This window comes from Fringilla coelebs (genome assembly GCF_963513975.1).
Source record: "Fringilla coelebs genome assembly, chromosome: 24".
Taxonomy (NCBI): Eukaryota; Metazoa; Chordata; class Aves; order Passeriformes; family Fringillidae; genus Fringilla; species Fringilla coelebs.
The window spans coordinates 5,929,982-5,948,209 of record NC_140050.1 but is presented as its reverse complement, the minus strand read 5'-3'; the positions used below and the strand labels follow the sequence as shown (position 1 = coordinate 5,948,209).

At 65.6% G+C, this 18,228-nt stretch overlaps 1 protein-coding gene across 3 annotated transcripts; it reads right to left on the bottom strand.

The window, feature by feature from the left end:
* Positions 1-6,174: 6,174 nt before the first annotated feature.
* Positions 6,175-17,027, bottom strand: BABAM1 (BRISC and BRCA1 A complex member 1). 3 transcript variants are annotated; one of them, XM_084221321.1, is made up of 9 exons: positions 16,957-17,027; positions 15,120-15,677; positions 13,819-13,877; positions 12,204-12,324; positions 11,061-11,139; positions 10,406-10,430; positions 9,486-9,618; positions 8,059-8,145; positions 6,175-6,909 (listed from the first exon to the last, which is right to left on the bottom strand). In XM_084221321.1, exons 2-9 carry the CDS (start codon positions 15,615-15,617, stop codon positions 6,709-6,711), a joined length of 1,203 nt encoding a protein of 400 aa, XP_084077447.1. In that variant the 5' UTR covers positions 15,618-15,677; positions 16,957-17,027; the 3' UTR covers positions 6,175-6,708. The 3 variants fall into 3 exon arrangements, with proteins under 3 accessions (XP_084077447.1, XP_084077448.1, XP_084077449.1); XM_084221322.1 differs by having other exon boundaries at positions 8,059-8,142; XM_084221323.1 differs by having other exon boundaries at positions 12,204-12,321.
* Positions 17,028-18,228: the final 1,201 nt, after the last annotated feature.

Below are 18,228 nucleotides of genomic sequence, written 5' to 3'. Positions count from 1 at the left end.
TGTCACCAAGGGACAAGGGGATGTCACCAAGGGACCGGGGGATGTCCCCGGGGGACCGGGGGATGTCTCCAAGGGACAGGGGTGTCACCGAGGTACAGGGAGGTGTCACTGAAGGACAGGGAGGTGTCACCAAGGGACGGGGGGATGTCCCCGAGGGCCAGGGGTGTCCCCGAGGGCCAGGGGTGTCCCCGAGGGCCAGCCCGTACAGGCTGTCCTGCAGCTCCCTCTGCCGCGCCTCGCAGCGCTCCCGCCGCTCCCGCCGCTCCCGCCGCTCCTCCAGCGCCTCCTGCAGCCGCCGCCGCAGCTCCCGCGCCTGCTCCGCGCCCCGCGCCACCTCCGCTGGGGACAGCGGCGACACCGGCGTCACCTCGGCACGGAGGGAGCCCTCGCCACCCCCCAGCCCGGGCCGGGGTCCCCGCGCGGGGACAGAGCTCACCTTGCAGCGCCGCTTTGTCCCCGGCCAGCCGGGCCCGCTCGCGCCGCAGCGCCACCAGCTCGTCCCCCAGCGCGGTGACATTGGCCTCCAGCCCGGCCTGGGGACAGGGGACACGTGGGGACAGCGGTGGGCAGTGTGTCACCCCCGCCGCCACCCCCGACTGCTCCTCTGCCCGCCTGCTGCTCTGCCTCGCTGTCACCCCGTGTCCCCGAGCTGTCCCCACGCTCCTGGTGGCCTTGGGTCCCTGAGGACACGGATTTGGGGACAATCCTCTGGAGGGATGGCTCGTCCTGAGGGTGGGCAGCACAGGAGAGCCCCGGGTCACCCTCGTCCCCAAGTGTCCCCAAGTGTCCCCACACTCCTGGTGGCTCTGGGTGCCTGTCCCCACATGTTCCTTGGAGGCGTGGGGACACGGATGTCACAGATTTGGGGACAATGCTGAGGTCCCTGGAGGGGTGGCTCAGCCTGAGCAGGGCAATCACACAGTCCCCAAGTGTCCCCAAGTGTCCCCAAGTGGCTCTGGGTGCCTGTCCCCCTCCCCTCATGTCCCTTGGAGGGGTGGGGACACGGATGTCACAGATTTGGGGACAATGCTGAGGTCCCTGGAGGGATGGCTCAGCCTGATCAGGGCAATCACACAGGTCCCAAGTGTCCCCAAGTGTCCCCAGGTGGCTCCTGGGTGCCTGTCCCCCTCCCCTCGTGTCCCTCAGAGCGCTGGTGACGCGGCTTTGGGGACAATCCGCAGTGACACCCCTCCCGGGGGGGCCGTGCCCTGTCCCAGCAGGCCGAGGTCACCCCGCGGGTGTCACCCTGGTGCCAGGGAGGGGACAGGGGGACAGGAGCCCTCCCGGAGAAGCCGCCCAGCCCGGTCCTGCCCGGTCCCGGCGGGAAACGGGGACATTTCCCAACCCCCCGGGCCATTGTTCGGCCGGATGGGCCCGAGAGGGGCGGCGGGACCCGGCTCTTCCTCCGGGCCCGCTCCCGGCCGCGACCGCGGCTAAAAATACCCGGGAAGGACAAACCCGGCGGCGGGACCCGGGAATTACCGGGATGGAACCGGGAGCGGGACCCGGGAATTACCGGGATGGAACCGGGAGCGGGACCCGGGAATTACCGGGATGGAGCCGGGAGCGGCGGCGCCGCCGGCAGCGGGACCCGGGAATTACCGGGATGGAACCGGGAGCGGCCCCGGGACCCGGGAATTACCGGGATGGAACCGGGAGCGGCGGCGCCGCCGGCAGCGGGACCCGGGAATTACCGGGATGGAACCGGGAGCGGCCCCGGGACCCGGGAATTACCGGGATGGAACCGGGAACGGCCCCGCCGCGGGACCCGGGAATTACCGGGATGGAACCGGGAGCGGGACCCGGGAATTACCGGGATGGAACCGGGAGCGGGACCCGGGAATTACCGGGATGGAGCCGGGAACGGCGGCGGCAGCGGGACCCGGGAATTACCGGGATGGAACCGGGAGCGGGACCCGGGAATTACCGGGATGGAACCGGGAACGGCCGCGGGACCCGGGAATTACCGGGATGGAACCGGGAGCGGGACCCGGGAATTACCGGGATGGAACCGGGAACGGCCCCGCCGCGGGACCCGGGAATTACCGGGATGGAGCCGGGAGCGGCCCCGCCGGCAGCGGGACCCGGGAATTACCGGGATGGAACCGGGAGCGGCGGCGCCGGCGGCAGCGGGACCCGGGAATTACCGGGATGGAACCGGGAGCGGCCCCGCCGCGGGACCCGGGAATTACCGGGATGGAACCGGGAGCGGCCCCGCCGCGGGACCCGGGAATTACCGGGATGGAGCCGGGAGCGGCCCCGCCGCGGGACCCGGGAATTACCGGGATGGAACCGGCAGCGGCGGCGCCGGCGGCAGCGGGACGGGCGGGGAGCGGCCGCGGCTCGGATTTGGGGGGTCCTGCAGGGAGGGGACGGCTCTGCCGCCATCCCGGGGTCACTTTTGGGGTGTCCCCGCAGGGAGGTGGCGGCGGTGCCACCCCGCAGGTGGCCGTGCCCGTGTCCCGGCTCCCCATCCCATTTTCCACCCCAAAGTGACCAAACCCCTCCCTGTCCCCATCCCTCCAGCCACCTCTGGGGACAGGGGACTTGTCCCCATCCCTCCCTCCGGCCACGTATGGGGACAGGAGACTTGTCCCCAGTCCCTCCATCCCTCCAGCCACCTGTGGGGACAAGGGACTTGTCCCCATCCCTCCGGCCACCTCTGGGGACAAAGGACTTGTCCCCATCCCTCCCTCCCTCTGGCCACCTCTGGGGACAGGAGACTTGTCCCCAATCCTTCCGGCCACGTATGGGGACAGGGGACTTGTCCCAATCCCTCCAGCCACCTCTGGGGACAAAGGACTTGTCCCCATCCCTCCAGCCACCTGTGGGGACAGGAGACTTGTCCCCATCCCTCCCTCCGGCCACCTGTAGGGACAGGAGACTTGTCCCCATCCCTCCATCCCTCCGGCCATCTCTGGGGACAGGAGACTTGTCCCCAATCCCTCCGGACCCCTCTGGGGACAAAGGACTTGTCCCCATCCCTCCAGCCACTTGTGGGGACAGGAGACTTGTCCCCAATCCTTCCGGCCACGTATGGGGACAGGAGACTTGTCCCCATCCCTCTGGCCACCTGTGGGGACAGGAGACTTGTCCCCAATCCCTCCGGCCACCCGTGGGGACAGGAGACTTGTCCCCAATCCTTCCGGCCATGTATGGGGACATGAGACTTGTCCCCATCCCTCCCTCCGGCCACCTCTGGGGACAGGAGACTTGTCCCCAATCCTTCCGGCCACGTATGGGGACTTGTCCCCATCCCTCCATCCCTCCGGCCACCTCTGGGGACAAAGGACTTGTCCCCATCCATCCCTCCGGCCACCTACCGCCCGCCGGTGGCAGGCCGCCAGGCTGGCGTTGTCCCTGTCGCTGTCGCCCCGCGCCCGGGCCAGCTCCCGCCGCAGCGCGTCCCCGTGGCTCCGCAGGCGCTGCCGGTGCCGCTCCAGCTCCGCCAGGCGCGCCCCGAGCTCCCGGCTCTCGTTCGCCGCCCGTTCCCGGCAGCCGCGGAGCGTCCCCAGCGCCTCCGAGCGCCGCAGCAGCAGCGCCACCGCCGCTGTCACCGCCGCCACCAGCAGCGACAGCGCCGCGCACAGCGCCAGAGCCTTCAGCGTGGCGCGGGGCACCGCGGGGTCCATGGGGACACGGGGACAGGAGGGACAGGGGGACAGGAGGGACAGAGGGACAGGAGGGGATAGGGGGAGATAGAGGGACAGGAGGGACAGGGGGGGATAGAGGGGACAGGAGGGGACAGAGGGGACAGAGGGACAGGAGGGACAGAGGGGATAGAGGGGACAGAGGGGACAGAGGGGACAGAAGGGACAGAAGGGACAGAGGGGACCGAGAGGACAAGAGGGAACAGAGGGACAGAGGGACAGGAGGGGACAGGAGGGACAGAAGGGACAGAGGGGACAGAGGGACAGGAGGGACAGAAGGGATAGAGGGGACAGGGGGGACAGAGGGGACAGGAAGGGATAGGGGGGACAGAGGAGACAGAGGGGACAGGCAGGGACAGGAGGGACAGAGGGGATAGGGGGACAGGAGGGGACAGAGGGGATAGGAGGGGACAGAAGGGACAGGAGGGGATAGGAGGGACAGGAGGGGACAGAAGGGACAGGGGGGGACAGAGGGGACAGGCAGAAACAGGAAGGGATAGGGGGGACAGGAGGGGACACGGGGACAGAGGGGACAGCGGGGACAGAGGGGACAGAGAGGACCGGACGGGGACAGAGGGGACAGGAGGGACAGGCAGGGACAGGAGGGGACAGGAGCGGATCGAGGGGACAAGAAGGAACAGAGGGGCCCGAACGGGACAGGAGGGGACAGGAGGGGACCGGACACGACAGCGGGGAGCGGAGGGGACAGGCAGGGACAAGGAGGGGACAGGGGGCACAGAGGGGACAGCGGGGACAGGCGGACCCGCTCCGGCGGTGGCCGTGCCGGGATGTGGCGGTGGCGCTGCCGGTGACACCGTAATTGTCGCGCGTGGGCCGAGGTTTGCGGCAGCCAGGCCCAGAATAGGATCCTGTTTGTGCTGGACAGGGGACAGCGCCCTGCCCGCCCGCGGGGACAACTCGGGCTGGCCTCGGTGACCGCTGCGACACCGAGGGACGGTCCCGTCTGTCCCCAGCAGGGAGCTCTGTGTGCCCCGCAGGGCCGGGATTTATTGGAAATGGGTGAAAAAGCGGATTTGGGGAATGGCTGCGGCTCGGGGCAGCCTTGGCATGTCCCTGTCCCATGTCCCCTGTCCATGACCCCATCCCCCGTCCCCTGTCCCTGTCCCCATCCCCTGTCCCGTCCATGTCCCCTGTTCCTCTCCCATGTCCCCTGTCCATGTCCCCATCCCTGTCCCCTGTCCATGACCCCATCCCCTGTCCCCGTCCCCTGTCCCCCATCCCCCGTCCCTGTCCCCATCCCCTGTCCCTGTTCCCCTGTCCCCATCCCCTGTCCTTGTCCCTGTCCCCGTCCCCTGTTCCCCTGTCCCCATCCCCCATCCCCTGTCCCTGTCCCCATCCCCCGTCCCTGTCCCCATCCCCTGTCCCTGTCCCCATCCCCTGTCCCCTGTTCCCCTGTCCCCATCCCCCGTCCCCTGTTCCCCTGTCCCCTGTCCCTGTTCCCATCCCCCGTCCCTGTCCCTGTCCCCTGTCCCCATCCCCTGTCCCCTGTCCCCATCCCCTGTCCCGTCCCCATCCCCCGTCCCTGTCCCCATCCCCTGTCCCCTGTCCCTGTCCCCATCCCCCGTCCCTGTCCCCTGTCCCCGTCCCCTCCCTCCCCCGGTGGCCACACGGACGCTCCCCCCGGGCTGTCCCCGCGGCGCTGGCACAGAGATGTCCCCACCCCGTCCGTCCCCCTCGGGTTTTATTTTCTCCCGTTGTCCCAAATCCCAACCGCCCAAATTTGCGTTTTTTTGAACTAATGACACCTAATTAATGACACCTAATTAATGACATCCAATTAATGCCATCCAATTAATGACATCACACCAACATTCCGTTCAAACTTTAATGCCCCAAAACCGCGGGAACGAGGGACTGGCGTTTGTCACAGGGCTGGCCGCGGGGACTGTCCCCTCGCAGGGTGGGGATGTCCCCTCAGGGGTGGCAGGCCTGTCCCCTCAGGGGTGGGGCTGTCCCCTCAGGGGTGGCAGGGCTGTCCCCTCAGGGCTGGCCTGTCCCCTCAGAGGGTGATGGGGCTGTCCCCTCAGAGAGTGACCTGTCACCCCAGAGTCTGGCAGGGCCATCCCCCCAGAGTCTGGCAGGTCTGTCCCCCCAGAGGGTGGCAGGGCTGTCCCCTCAGGGGTGGCCTGTCCCCCTCGGGGCTGTCCCCAGTCAGTTCCCGGTGTCCCCGTCGGGGCTGTCCCCAGGCTGTCCCCTGTCCCTTTCCCTGTCCCGGTCAGTTCCCGGTGTCCCCATCAGGGCTGTCCCCCCCCTCCAGCAGCCCGTAGTGGCTGTCCCTGTCCCCTATCCCTGTCCCCTGTCCCTGTCCCCAGGCTGTCACCAGGCTGTCCCCTGTCAGTTCCCCGTGTCCCCGTCGGGGTTGTCCCTGTCCCCTATCCCTGTCCCCAGGCTGTCCCTGTCCCCAGGCTGTCCCCAGGCTGTCCCCATCCCTGTCCCCTGTCCCCTGTCAGTTCCCGGTGTCCCCATCAGGGCTGTCCCCTCCCTCCAGCAGCCCGTAGTGGCTGTCCCCTGTCCCCAGGCTGTCCCCAGGCTGTCCCCATCCCGGTGTCAGTTCCCCGTGTCCCCATCGGGGCTGTCCCCAGGCTGTCCCCATCCCGGTGTCAGTTCCCGGTGTCCCCAGCGGGGCTGTCCCCAGGCTGTCCCCATCCCGGTGTCAGTTCCCGGTGTCCCCGTCGGGGCTGTCCCCTCCCTCCAGCAGCCCGTAGTGGCTGTCCCTGTCCCCAGGCTGTCCCCAGGCTGTCCCCAGGCTGTCCCCTGTGTCAATTCCCGGTGTCCCCATCAGGACTGTCCCCTCCCTCCAGCAGCCCGTAGTGGCTGTCCCCAGGCTGTCCCCATCCCGGTGTCAGTTCCCGGTGTCCCCATCAGGACTGTCCCCTCCCTCCAGCAGCCCGTAGCGCGCGTGGCTGTCCCTGTCCCCTATCCCTGTCCCCATCCCGGTGTCAATTCCCCGTGTCCCCATCAGGACTGTCCCCTCCCTCCAGCAGCCCGTAGTGGCTGTCCCCAGGCTGTCCCCAGGCTGTCCCCAGGCTGTCCCCTGTCAGTTCCCCGTGTCCCCATCAGGGCTGTCCCCTCCCTCCAGCAGCCCGTAGCGCGCGTGGCTCTGGCAGGGCCGCTGCAGGGGATGCGCCAGCAGCTTGGCCATGCAGTTGTGCAGCTCCAGCGCCGGCCCCGCCAGCGCCACCTCGTACTTGTAGTTGGTGCCTTTGGTGTCCAGGCTGCCCAAAAACCCGAACATGTCCTGGGGAGGGGACACAAGGGGTTAAATCTGCCTCGTGTGACGGTGACACCTCCGGAGAAATTCCCACTTTTGCCCCAAAAAGTTCCCACAAAGTTCTGTCCGGCTCTGGCCTCGGGAATTCCCCACAAAGCCATCCTGTTTCTGGCTCTTTTACAACCAAATCCCACCCCATTTTCCTCTAAATCCCCTAATTCCCACCCCATTTTCCCCTAAATCTCCTCATTCCCACCCCATTTTCCTCTAAATCCCCAATTCCCACCCCATTTACCTCCAAACCCACCCCATTTTCCCCTAAATCCTCTCATTCCCCCTCAAAGTCCCCCAATCCCACCCCATTTCACAATTCCCACCCATTTTTCCCCTAAATCCCCCCAAATCCCTTCCCATTTCTCTCTAAATCCCATTCCCACCCCATTTCCCCTAAATCCCCCCAAATCCCACCCAATTTTCCCCTAAACTCCCATTCCCACTCAATTTCCCAATTCCCACCCAATTTTCCCCCAAATCCACCCCATTTTCCCCTAAATCCCACCCCATTTCCCCTACATCCCCCCATTCCCACCCCATTTACCCAAATCCCCCAATTCCAACCCAATTTTCCCCTAAATCCCCCCAGATCCACCCCATTTCCCAATTCCCATCCCATTTTCCCCCAAATCCCCCAATTCCCACCCATTTTCCCCTCTAAATCCCCCATTCCCAGCCCATTTTCCCCTAAATCCCCCCAAATCCACCCCATTTCCCAATTCCCACCCTGTTTTCCCCCAAATCCACCCAATTTTCCCCCAAATCCCCCCAAATCCACCCCATTTCCCAATTCCCACCCCATTTTCCCCCAAATCCCCCATTCCCACCCCATTTTCCCCTACATTCCCCCCATTTCCCCTTTTTTTTACCTCAATCCCCCCTTTTTCCCCCAATTTCCCCTTTTTCCCCCCAAAATCCCTCCAAAAAACAAAAAAAAAGGGGGAGAAAAATTTGGGGGAAAAATAAAACAAAAAAAGGAAAAACGAGGACAAATAAGGGAAAAAACGGGGGAATTTGAGGGGGAAAAAGGGAGAATTTGGGGGAAATTTGGGGGATTTGGGGGAAATTCAAAAAATTTGGGGTAAATTTGGGGTAAATTTGGGGGGATTTGGGCCCTTCCACCTTCCAGCCGCTCTCGTCCTCCTTTTCATCCCCCCCGTTGTGGATGTAAACGACGTCGAAGAAGAAATAGGGGCACTGCAGGAGCTTCTGGGGGAAAAAAAGGGGAATTTGGGGGTTTGGGGGAGATTGGGGGGGTTTGGGGGGAGATTTGGGGTGAGATTTGGGGGATTTGGGGTGGATTTGGGGTGAGATTTGGGGAGTTTGGGGTGGATTTGGAGTGAGATTTGGGGTGAGATTTGGGGGATTTGGGGTGGATTTGGGGGAGATTTGGGGGTTTGGGGTGGATTTGAGGTGAGATTTGGGGGTTTAGGGGGAGATTCGGGGGTTTGGGGGGAGGTTTGGGGGGTTTGGGGTGGATTTTGGGGGAGATTTGGGGGGTTTGGGAGGAGATTTGGGGGTTTAGGGGGAGATTTGGGGGATTTGAGGTGGATTTGGGGGTTTTGGGGGAGATTTGGGGGTGAGATTTGGGGGGAGATTTGGAGAATTTGGGGGTTTGGGGCGAGATTTGGGGGAGATTTGGGGGTTTAGGGGGAGATTTAGGGGATTTGGGGTGAGATTTGGGGGGTTTGGGGGGAGGTTTGGGGGTTTGGGGTGGATTTGGGGTGAGATTTGGGGGTAGATTTGGAGAATTTGGGGGTTTGGGGCAGATTTGGGGGGGGTTGGGGGAGATTTGGGGCTTTGAGGTGGATTTTGGGGAGTTTGGGGGGAGATTTGGGGGCTTTGGGGTGAGATTTGGGGGATTGAGGTGGATTTTGGGGGGTTCAGGGAGAGATTTGGGGGGAGTTAGGGGAGATTTGGGGAATTTGGGGTAGATTTTGGGAGGAGATTTGGAGAATTTGGGGGTTTGGGGTGGATTTTAGGGGATTCAGGGGGAGATTTGGGGGTTTGAGGTGGATTTTGGGGTGCCCCTGACCTTGAGGTGCTCCCCCGGGCACAGGTGGGTTTTTGGGGTATTTTGGGGTGTTTCTGGGGTGTTTTGGGGTGCCCCTGACCTTGAGGTGCTCCCCCGGGCACAGGTGGGTTTTTGGGGTATTTTGGGGTGTTTCTGGGGTGTTTTGGGGTGTCCCTGACCTTGAGGTGCTCCCCGGGGCACAGGTGGGGGTTTGGGGGTGTTTTTGGGGTGTTTTTGGGGTGGTTTTTGGGGTGTTTTTGGGGTGCCTGACCTTGAGGTGCTCCCCTGGGCACAGGTGGGGTATTTTGGGGTGTTTTTGGGGTGGTTTTTGGGGTGTTTTTGGGGTGCCTGACCTTGAGGTGCTCCCCCAGGCTCAGGTGGGGGTTTTGGGGTGTTTTTGGGGTGTTTTTGGGGTATCACAGGTGTTTTTGGGGTGTCCCTGACCTTGAGATGCTCCCCCAGGCTCAGGTGGGGGTTTTGGGGTGTTTTTGGGGTATCACAGGTATTTTTGGGGTGTTTTTGGGGTGTCCCTGACCTTGAGGTGCTCCCCCAGGCTCAGGTGGGGGGTCTGGCAGCGGGGGCGCCCCAGCACCAGGATGGTTCTGACCACGAAGGGCGGCGGGATGGTCTGGACATTGTCAGTGACCGGCAGCTCCACCTTCTGCTGGCTGGGGACAGGGACAGGGACACATTGGGGACAGGGACACATTGGGGACAGGGACAGGGGGACACCCAGGGGATGGTCTGGACATTGTCAGTGACCGGCAGCTCCACCTTCTGCTGGCTGGGGACAGGGACAGGGACACATTGGGGACAGGGACAGGGGGACACCCATGGGGACAGGGACAGGGACAGGGGGACACCCACAGGGACAGGGACAGTGTGGGGACAGGGACAGGGACACATTGGGGACAGGGGGACACCCGGGGGGATGGTCTGGACATTGTCAGTGACCGGCAGCTCCACCTTCTGCTGGCTGGGGACAGGGACAGGGACAGGGACACGGTGGGGACAGGACAGGGACAGTGTGGGGACAGGGACAGGGGACACCCAGGGGATGGTCTGGACATTGTCAGTGACCGGCAGCTCCACCTTCTGCTGGCTGGGGACAGGGACAGGGACACAGTGGGGACAGGGACAGGGTGGGGACACCCACAGGGACAGGTATGGGGACATGGCACCCAGGGGGATAGGGACAGGACAGGGACAGGGTGGCACCCATGGGGACAGGAGGGTACCCACAGGGACAGGGGTATGGGGACAGGAAGGGGGTGGCACCCATGGGGACAGGGACAGGGCAGGGGGGCACCCAGGGGTATGGGGACAGGGACCCATAGGGACAGGGTGGCACCCACGGGATCGGGGTGGCACCCATGGGGACAGGGACGGGGACAGGGACATGGTGGCACCCTCCCCTGGCACCCCCGGAACGTTCCGGAACCCCCGGGTGCTCACATGAGGTTGAAGAGCCCGTCCAGATCTGAGAGCTTGGGGTCAAGGCTGGTCCTGGCACCTGTGACACCCCCAGGGCCACCCCCAGGGCCACCCTGGCACCTGTGACACCCCTGAGCCACCCCTAGGGACACCCAGACACTTGTGCCACCCCCAGGGACACCCCCAGACACCTGTGACACCCCCGAGCCACCCCTAGGGACACCCAGACACCTGTGACACCCCCAGGGCCACCCCCAGGGCCATCAAGACACATGTGCCACCCTCAGGGCCACCCAGACACCTGTGACACCCCCAGGGACACCCCCAGACACCTGTGCCACCCTCAGGGCCACCCTTGAGACCTGTGCCACCCCCAGGGACACCTCTGCCACCTCTATGGCCACCCCCAGGGACACCCAGACACCTGTGCCACCCGCCGTGCCCCCCCTGTGCCCCCCCTGTCCCCAGGTGTCCCCCCTGTCCCCAGGTGTCCCCAGGTGTCCCCCATCCCCAGGTGTCCCCAGGTGTCCCAGGTGTGCCCCCTGTCCCCAGGTGTCCCAGGTGTCCCCAGGTGCCCCCCCCATCCCCAGGTGTCCCAGGTGTCCCAGGTGTCCCAGGTGTCCCAGGTGTCCCCCGGTGTCCCCAGGTGTCCCCAGGTGTCCCCAGGACAGGATACTGAAGGACTGGCACACGACGGTGTCCAGGTCGTACAGGCAGCTGCAAACCTCGCGCGGGTCCGACGTGAACCCCGACAGCTGCGGGGACAGCGCCGTGACACCGGCCTGTCCCCTGTCCCCACCCTGTCCCCACCCTGTCCCCGTCCCTGCCACCACCCTGACCCTGTCCCTGTGCCTGTCACCACCCTGTCCCTGCCACCACCCTGCCCCTGTCCCTGTCCCTGCCACCACCCTGTCCCCGTGTCACCCACCCTGTCCCTGCCACCACCCTGCCCCTGCCCCTGTCCCTGTCCCTGTCCCCATCCCTGCCACCACCCTGTCCCTGCCACCACCCTGCCCCTGCCCCTGTCCCCATCCCTGCCACCACCCTGCCCCTGTCCCTGTGTCACCCACCCTGTCCCTGCCACCACCCTGCCCCTGTCCCCATCCCTGCCCCTGTCCCCATCTCGGTCCCCACCCTGTCCCCTCGCTACCCCCATGCCCATGTCACCCACCCTGTCCCCCTGTCCCTGTCCCCGTGTCACCCACCCTGTCCCCGTGCCCGTGTCACCCACCCTGTCCCTGTCCCCGCGTCACCCACCCTGTCCCTGTCTCTGTCCCTGTCCCCATCCCTGTCCCCGTGTCACCCACCCTGTCCCTGTGTCACCCACGCTGTCCCCATCCATGTCCCCATCCCTGTCCCTGTCCCCATCCCCATCCCTGTCCCCGTGTCACCCACGCTGTCCCCGTCCCGGTGTCACCCACCCTGTCCCTGTCCCTGTCCCTGTCCCCATCCCCATGTCACCCACGCTGTCCCCATCCCCATGTCACCCACGCTGTCCCTGTCCCCATCCCCATGTCACCCACGCTGTCCCCATCCCCATGTCACCCACACTGTCCCTGTCCCCATCCCCGTCCCTGTCCCCACGCTGTCCCCGTGTCACCCACGCTGTCCCTGTCCCCATCCCCACGCTGTCCCCACGCTGTCCCCACGCTGTCCCCGTGTCACCCACCCTGTCCCTGTCCCCATCCCCATCCCTGTCCCCACGCTGTCCCCGTGTCACCCACGCTGTCCCCCCGCTGTCCCCACGCTGTCCCCGTGTCACCCACGCTGTCCCCACGCTGTCCCCACGCTGTCCCCACGCTGTCCCCGTGTCACCCACCCATGTGGCGTCGTTGTTCACCACCACCAGGGCGAACTCGTGGCTTTTGTCGATTTTGTGTTTGGTCCTGACGAACATCTCGATCATCTTCTGCGCCACCGTCAGCGCGTTGCTGCGGCTGCTGGGGGGGCGTCAGGCCAGGGAACCCCAAAAACACCAAAAACCCCAAAAACAGGGACCCCAAAAACCACAGGGACCCCAAAACCACAGGGACCCCAAAAACCAGCCAAACCCCAAAACCAGGGACCCCAAACAACAGCCGAACCCCAAACGCCACCGTCAGCGCGTTGCTGCGGCTGCTGGGGGGGGGTCAGGCCAGGGAACCCCAAAAACACCCAAACCCCAAAAACAGGGACCCCAGAAACACCCACAGACCCCAAAAACCATCCCAACCCCAAAAACATCCAAACCCCAAACGCCACCGTCAGCGCGTTGCTGCGGCTGCTGGGGGGGCGTCAGGCCAGGGAACCCCAAAAACAGGGACCCCAAAAACCAGCCAAACCCCAAAGACACCCAAACCCCAAAAACACGGACCCCAAAAACACCCAAACCCCAAACACGGGCCCCAAACCCCAACCCCCAAACACACAAACCCCAGAGACCCAAACCCCAACAACACAAACCCCAAACCCCAAACAGACCCAAACCCCTGCCTGGCACCCCAAAACCGCACCTGGCGCCAACAGGCACCAGGGCAGGGACCCCAAAACCAGGGAGCAGAGGGACAGGGACAGGGGACAGGGATGGGCACAGGGACGGGCACAGGGGACAGGGACAGTGACAGGGATGGGCACAGGGGACAGGGATGGGCACAGGGGACAGGTACAGGGGACAGGGACGGGCACAGGGACGGGCACAGGGGACAGGGACAGTGACAGGGATGGGCACAGGGGACAGGGATGGGCACAGGGGACAGGGATGGGCACAGGGACAGGGATGGGCACAGGGGACAGGGATGGGCACAGGGGACAGGGACAGTGACAGGGATGTGCACAGGGGACAGGGATGGGCACAGGGACAGGGACAGTGACAGGGATGGGCAAAGGAGACAAGGACAGCGACAGGGACCAGGATGGGCACAGGGAACGGGGACAGGGGGCAGGGACAGTGACAGGGACTAGGATTGGCACAGGGGACAGGGACAGTGAGAGCGATGGGCACAGGGACAGGGGACAGGGGGCAGGGACAGTGACAGGGACGGGGACCAGGATGGGCACAGGGACAGGGATGGGCACAGGGGACAGGGACAGTGACAGGGACCAGGATGGGCACAGGGACTAGGATGGGCACAGGGGACAGGGATGGGGACCAGGATGGGCACAGGGGACAGGGACAGTGACAGGGACGGGGACCAGGATGGGCACAGGAACACAGACGGGCACAGGGGACAGGGATGGGCACAAATCAGCGCTGGGGCTCAGGGCCCCAAATCCAGCCCCTGTCCCCAACCCCTGCCACCATCCCCTGTCCCTATGCCCTGTCCCTGTCCCCATGCCCTGCCCCTGTCCCCTGTCCCTGTCCCCATCCCCTGTCCCCATCCCCTGTCCCCATCCCCTGTCCCTGTCCCCATCCCCATGCCCTGTCCCTGTCCCCTGTCCCTGTCCCTGTCACGCACCCGTTGAAGGACTCCAGTTTGGGCACCGCCATCTCCTCGGCCAGGTCCAGGCAGATGATCTGGGGGGATGGGGGGGCACGGCTGAGACCCCCCAGTGTCCCCAGTGTCCCCAGAATGTCCCCAAGGACCCCCAGAGTGCCCCCAGACCACCCCAGTCCATCCCAGTGCCCCTCAATCCCCCCCAATCCCTTCCCAGTCCATCCCACTCCCCCCCAAACCCCCCCAGTTCCCTCCCAGTCCATCCCAGTCCCCTCCCAGTCCCCCCCAGTTCCCTCCCAATGCCCTCCCAGTCCATCCCAATCGCCCCAATCCCCTCCCAGTCCCCCCCAAACCCCCATATCCCCCCCCAATCCCCTCCCAGTCCCCCTCAATCCCCTCCCAGTCCATCCCAATCCCCTCCCAGTCCCCCCCAAACCCCCCAGTTCCCTCCCAATCCCCTCCCAGTCCATCCCAATTCCCCCCAATCCCTTCCCAGTCCATCCCAATTCCCCCCAATCCCTTCCCAGTCCATCCCAATCCCCCCCAATCTCCCCCCAGTTCCATCCCAGTCCCCCCTAATCCCCTCCCAGTCCCCCCCAATCCATCCCAATCTCCCCCAATCCCCCCCAATCCCCTCCCAGTCCATCCCAGTCCCTTCCCAGTCCATCCCAGTCCCCCCCAATCCCCTCCCAGTCCATCCCAGTCCCCTCCCAGTCCATCCCAATCCCCTCCCAATCCATCCCAGTCCCCCCCAATCCATCCCAATCTCCCCCAATCCCCCCCTAATCCCCTCCCAGTCCCCCCAATCCCCTCCAAATCCATCCCAATCCCATCCCAGTCCCCCCCAATCCCCTCCCAGTCCATCCCAGTCCCCCCAATCCCCCCCAGTCCCTCCCAGTCCATCCCAATCCCCTCCCAGTCCATCCCAATCCCATCCCAGTCCCCCCCAATCCCCTCCCAGTCCCCCCCAAACCCCCCCAGTTCCCTCCCAATGCCCCCCAGTCCATCCCAATTGCCCCAATCCCCCCCAATTCTCCCCCAATCCTCTCCCAGTCCATCCCAGTCCATTCCAGTCCCCCCCAGTCCCCCCCTAATCCCCTCCCAGTCCCCCCCATTCCATCCCAGTCCATTCCAATCCCCTCCCAGTCCCCTCCCAGTCCATCCCAATCCCCCCCCCAGTCCATTCCAGTGCCCCCCAATCCCCTCCCAATGCCCCCCAGTCCATCCCAATCTCCCCCAATCCCCCCCTAATCCCCTCCCAGTCCCCCCTAATCCCCCCCCAATCCCCTCCCAGTCCCTCCCAGTCCCTCCCAGTTCCTCACCACCTTCTCGGGGCAGTTCACCCGCGGCGTCCTCACCGTCACCTCCCCGTGCTGCTGCTGTCCCTGCCCGCCGCCACCCGGGCCGTGCCAGGCCGTGCCGGGCTGCCCGGGGGGGCTGTGCCCGCCGCTGGCCGCCTCCCCCTCCCCCTCGCTCCGGTTACCGGGAGCCTCCCCCCGGTTACCGGGAGCCTCCCCCCGGTTACCGGGAGCCTCCCCGCGGTTACCGGGAGCTTCCCCCCGGTTACCGGGAGCTTCCCCCCGGTTACCGGGAGCCTCCCCCCGGTTACCGGGAGCCTCCCCCCGGTTCCCCGGGGCTTCCCCGCGGTTACCGGGAGCCTCTCCCCGGTTACCGGGAGCTTCCCCCCGGTTCCCCGCCCCGCCCGGCCCGCTCGGGGCTCGGTCCTCGGCGCCCTCCGGGTTGGAGCGGGTGCGCGGCCGAACTTCTGGAACTTTCTCCTCCTCGTCTTCGGCAGCGCTGCCCGGTTCTGATGTGTCCATGGTGATATTGGGGGGGAATAAGGCGCCCCAAAAATCGGCGGGTTCGGGGGTGCGGTGCGGCTGGGAGTGCAGAAATGGGGGTGAGGTGGGACCCCAAAAACGGGGGTGCTGGGACCCCGAAATCAGACCCCAGCACACAGACCCCAAACACACGGACCCCAAAATCAGGGGGTGCTGGGACCCCAAAATCAGGGGGTGCTGGGACCCCAAAATCAGACCCCAACACACAGACACAGACCCCAAACACACGGACCCCAAAATCAGGGGGTGCTGGGACCCCAAAATCAGACCGCAACACACAGACCCCAAACACACGGACCCCAAAAACGAGGGATGAGCTGGGACCCCAAAATCAGCGGGTCAGGGGTGGTGGGACCCCAAAAACGGGGGGCTGGGACCCCGAAATCTGGGGGTGAACTGGGACCCCAAAATCAGGGGGTGCTGGGACCCCAAAACCTGGGGATGAGCTGGGACCCCAAAATCTGGGGGTGCTCTGTGTCCGGGACCCCAAAATCAGCGGGTTTGGGGGTGCTGTGAGGCTGGGACCCCAAAATCTGGGGGTGAGCTGCAACCCCAAAAAAGGAGGATGAGCTGGGACCCCAAAATCAGCGGGTTTGGGGTGCTGGGACCCCAAAATCAGCGGGTTTGGAGTGGTGGGACCCCAAAATCAGGGGGTTCTGGAACCCCAAAATCTGGGGGTGCTCTGTGTCCGGGACCCCATAATCAGCGGGTCTGGGGGTGCTGTGAAGCTGGGACCCCAAAATCAGGGGGTGAGCTGGGACCCCAAAATCTGGGGGTCAGGGATGCTGGGACCCCAAAATCTGGGGGTCAGGGATGCTGGGACCCCAAAACCCGGGGTTTCTCTGTGTCCGGGACCCCAAAACCAGCGGGTCTGGGGGTGCTCTGGGGCTGGGACCCCAAACCAGCGGGTTTGGGGGTGCTCTGTGTCCGGGACCCCAAAACCAGCGGGTCTGGGGGTTCTTTCTGCCTGGGACCCCTAAAGTGGGGACCCCCCAAATTCGGGGGTGTCCCGGTGTGGCTGTCACCCCAAATCCGGGGGGGATCCGGTGGGGAGGGGGTTCCCCGGACTCTGGGGGGGTCCTCACTCCCTGAACCCCCTCCCCACTCCCCCCCCCCCCCTTGGAGCCCCCTCCCCACGCACCCCCATCCTCGGATCCCCTTTCCCACCCCGCCCCCCGTCCCACGCCCCCATCTCCTCCCGCCCTCCCTTCTCCACCTCCCCCCCACGCCCCTGTTCGCCCCAGACCCCCCCAAAACTTCCCCAAACCCCCCTGAACCCCCCTGAACCCCCAAAACCCCCCGAGCCCCCCGCGCTCACCGCTCGCCGCCGCTCGGGCCCCGCCGGAAATGGCGCCGCGCGGAGGCTGCTGGGAGTTGTAGTCCCTCGGGTGTCCCGCTGCCACCATGGCGAGGACCCCCGAACATTTCCCCACGCCCCCTTCCCCTCACACCCCCCCTTTTCCCACATTCCCCCCCGTTCGGTTTCGCCCCCTCAGCCCCCCAAAACCCCCCTGAGCCCCCCCGAGCAGCGCGACCCCCGGAAATGGCGCCGCGCAAGGGCTGCTGGGAGTTGTAGTCCTCTTGAGCGCTCCGCTGCCACCACGGGGGGATCCCCGAGCCCCGAACGCCTCCCCACGCTCCCGTCCCCTCACGCACCCCTTTCCTCACCTCCTACTCCGTTCGTATTCGCCCTCTGAGCCCCCCAAAACCCCCCTGAACCCCCCCAAAATCTCCCCGCGCTCGCCGCTCCGGCCGGAAGTGGTGCCGCGCGGAGGATGCTGGGAGTTGTAGTTCTCCTGGACCCCCCCAACGCCGCCCCCCGCCCCACAAATTCCCCTCTAAACCGCGCTGCGCCTCTGCCGCACCCCAAACACCGCGCGAACCCCCCCCGAACGGCTTCCCGCACCCCAAATATCCCCCTGCCCCGCCCTCTGCACCCCAAATTCTCGCCTTTGACCCTAAATCCCCACGCGCGCCCCCAGATCTGCTTCCCACCCCCCCAAATCTCCACGCGCACCCCCCCAAAAATCCGCCTGCACCCCAAATATCGACGCGCGCCCCATTTACCCAGCCGCACCCCAAATACCCGCGCGCACCCCAAACCCCCGTGTACCCCCCCACCCAGAACCGCCCCCCACCCCCCAAATCCCCCCCGCTCCGCACCCCAAAACCCCCCCGCACCCCAAATCCCCCCTCAGCACCCCAAAATCAGCACCACGGCACCCCAAAGCTCTCCCAGCCCCCCCCAAACCATTTTGGGGTCCCCGTCCCGTTTCGGGGGTGGCACCGGGGAGGGCACGGGGGTTTTGGGGTTTTTTTGGGGGGTTTTGGGTTTTTGGGGGGTTTTGGGGTTTTTTTGGGGGGTTTGGGGTTTTTGGGAGTTTTGGGGTTTTTTGGGGGGGCAGAGCACCCCCGAGGGGCCCCCGGTGCCCCCCAGGCGGGGCCGCCGAGCGGGGAAAGGAAGAGGAAATCCCGGCAGGAACACGGAGCGGCCGGAGGCGCTGCCCGAGCCAGCGGAGGTGCCGCGGGACCGGAGGGGACGGGGGGGTGGGGGGGGACCGGGGGGACCGGGAGGGAACGGGAACCGGGA

Coding starts and splice junctions, on each gene's coding strand:
- BABAM1 (XM_084221321.1), bottom strand. CDS start 15,617: ATGGACACATCAGAACCGGGCAGCGCTGCCGAAGACGAGGAGGAGAAA. Junction 13,878..15,119: donor TGAACTGCCCCGAGAAGGTG/GTGAGGAACTGG, acceptor CCATCCCCCCAG/ATCATCTGCCTGGACCTGGC. Junction 11,140..12,203: donor TGAACAACGACGCCACATGG/GTGGGTGACACG, acceptor CTGTCCCCGCAG/CTGTCGGGGTTCACGTCGGA.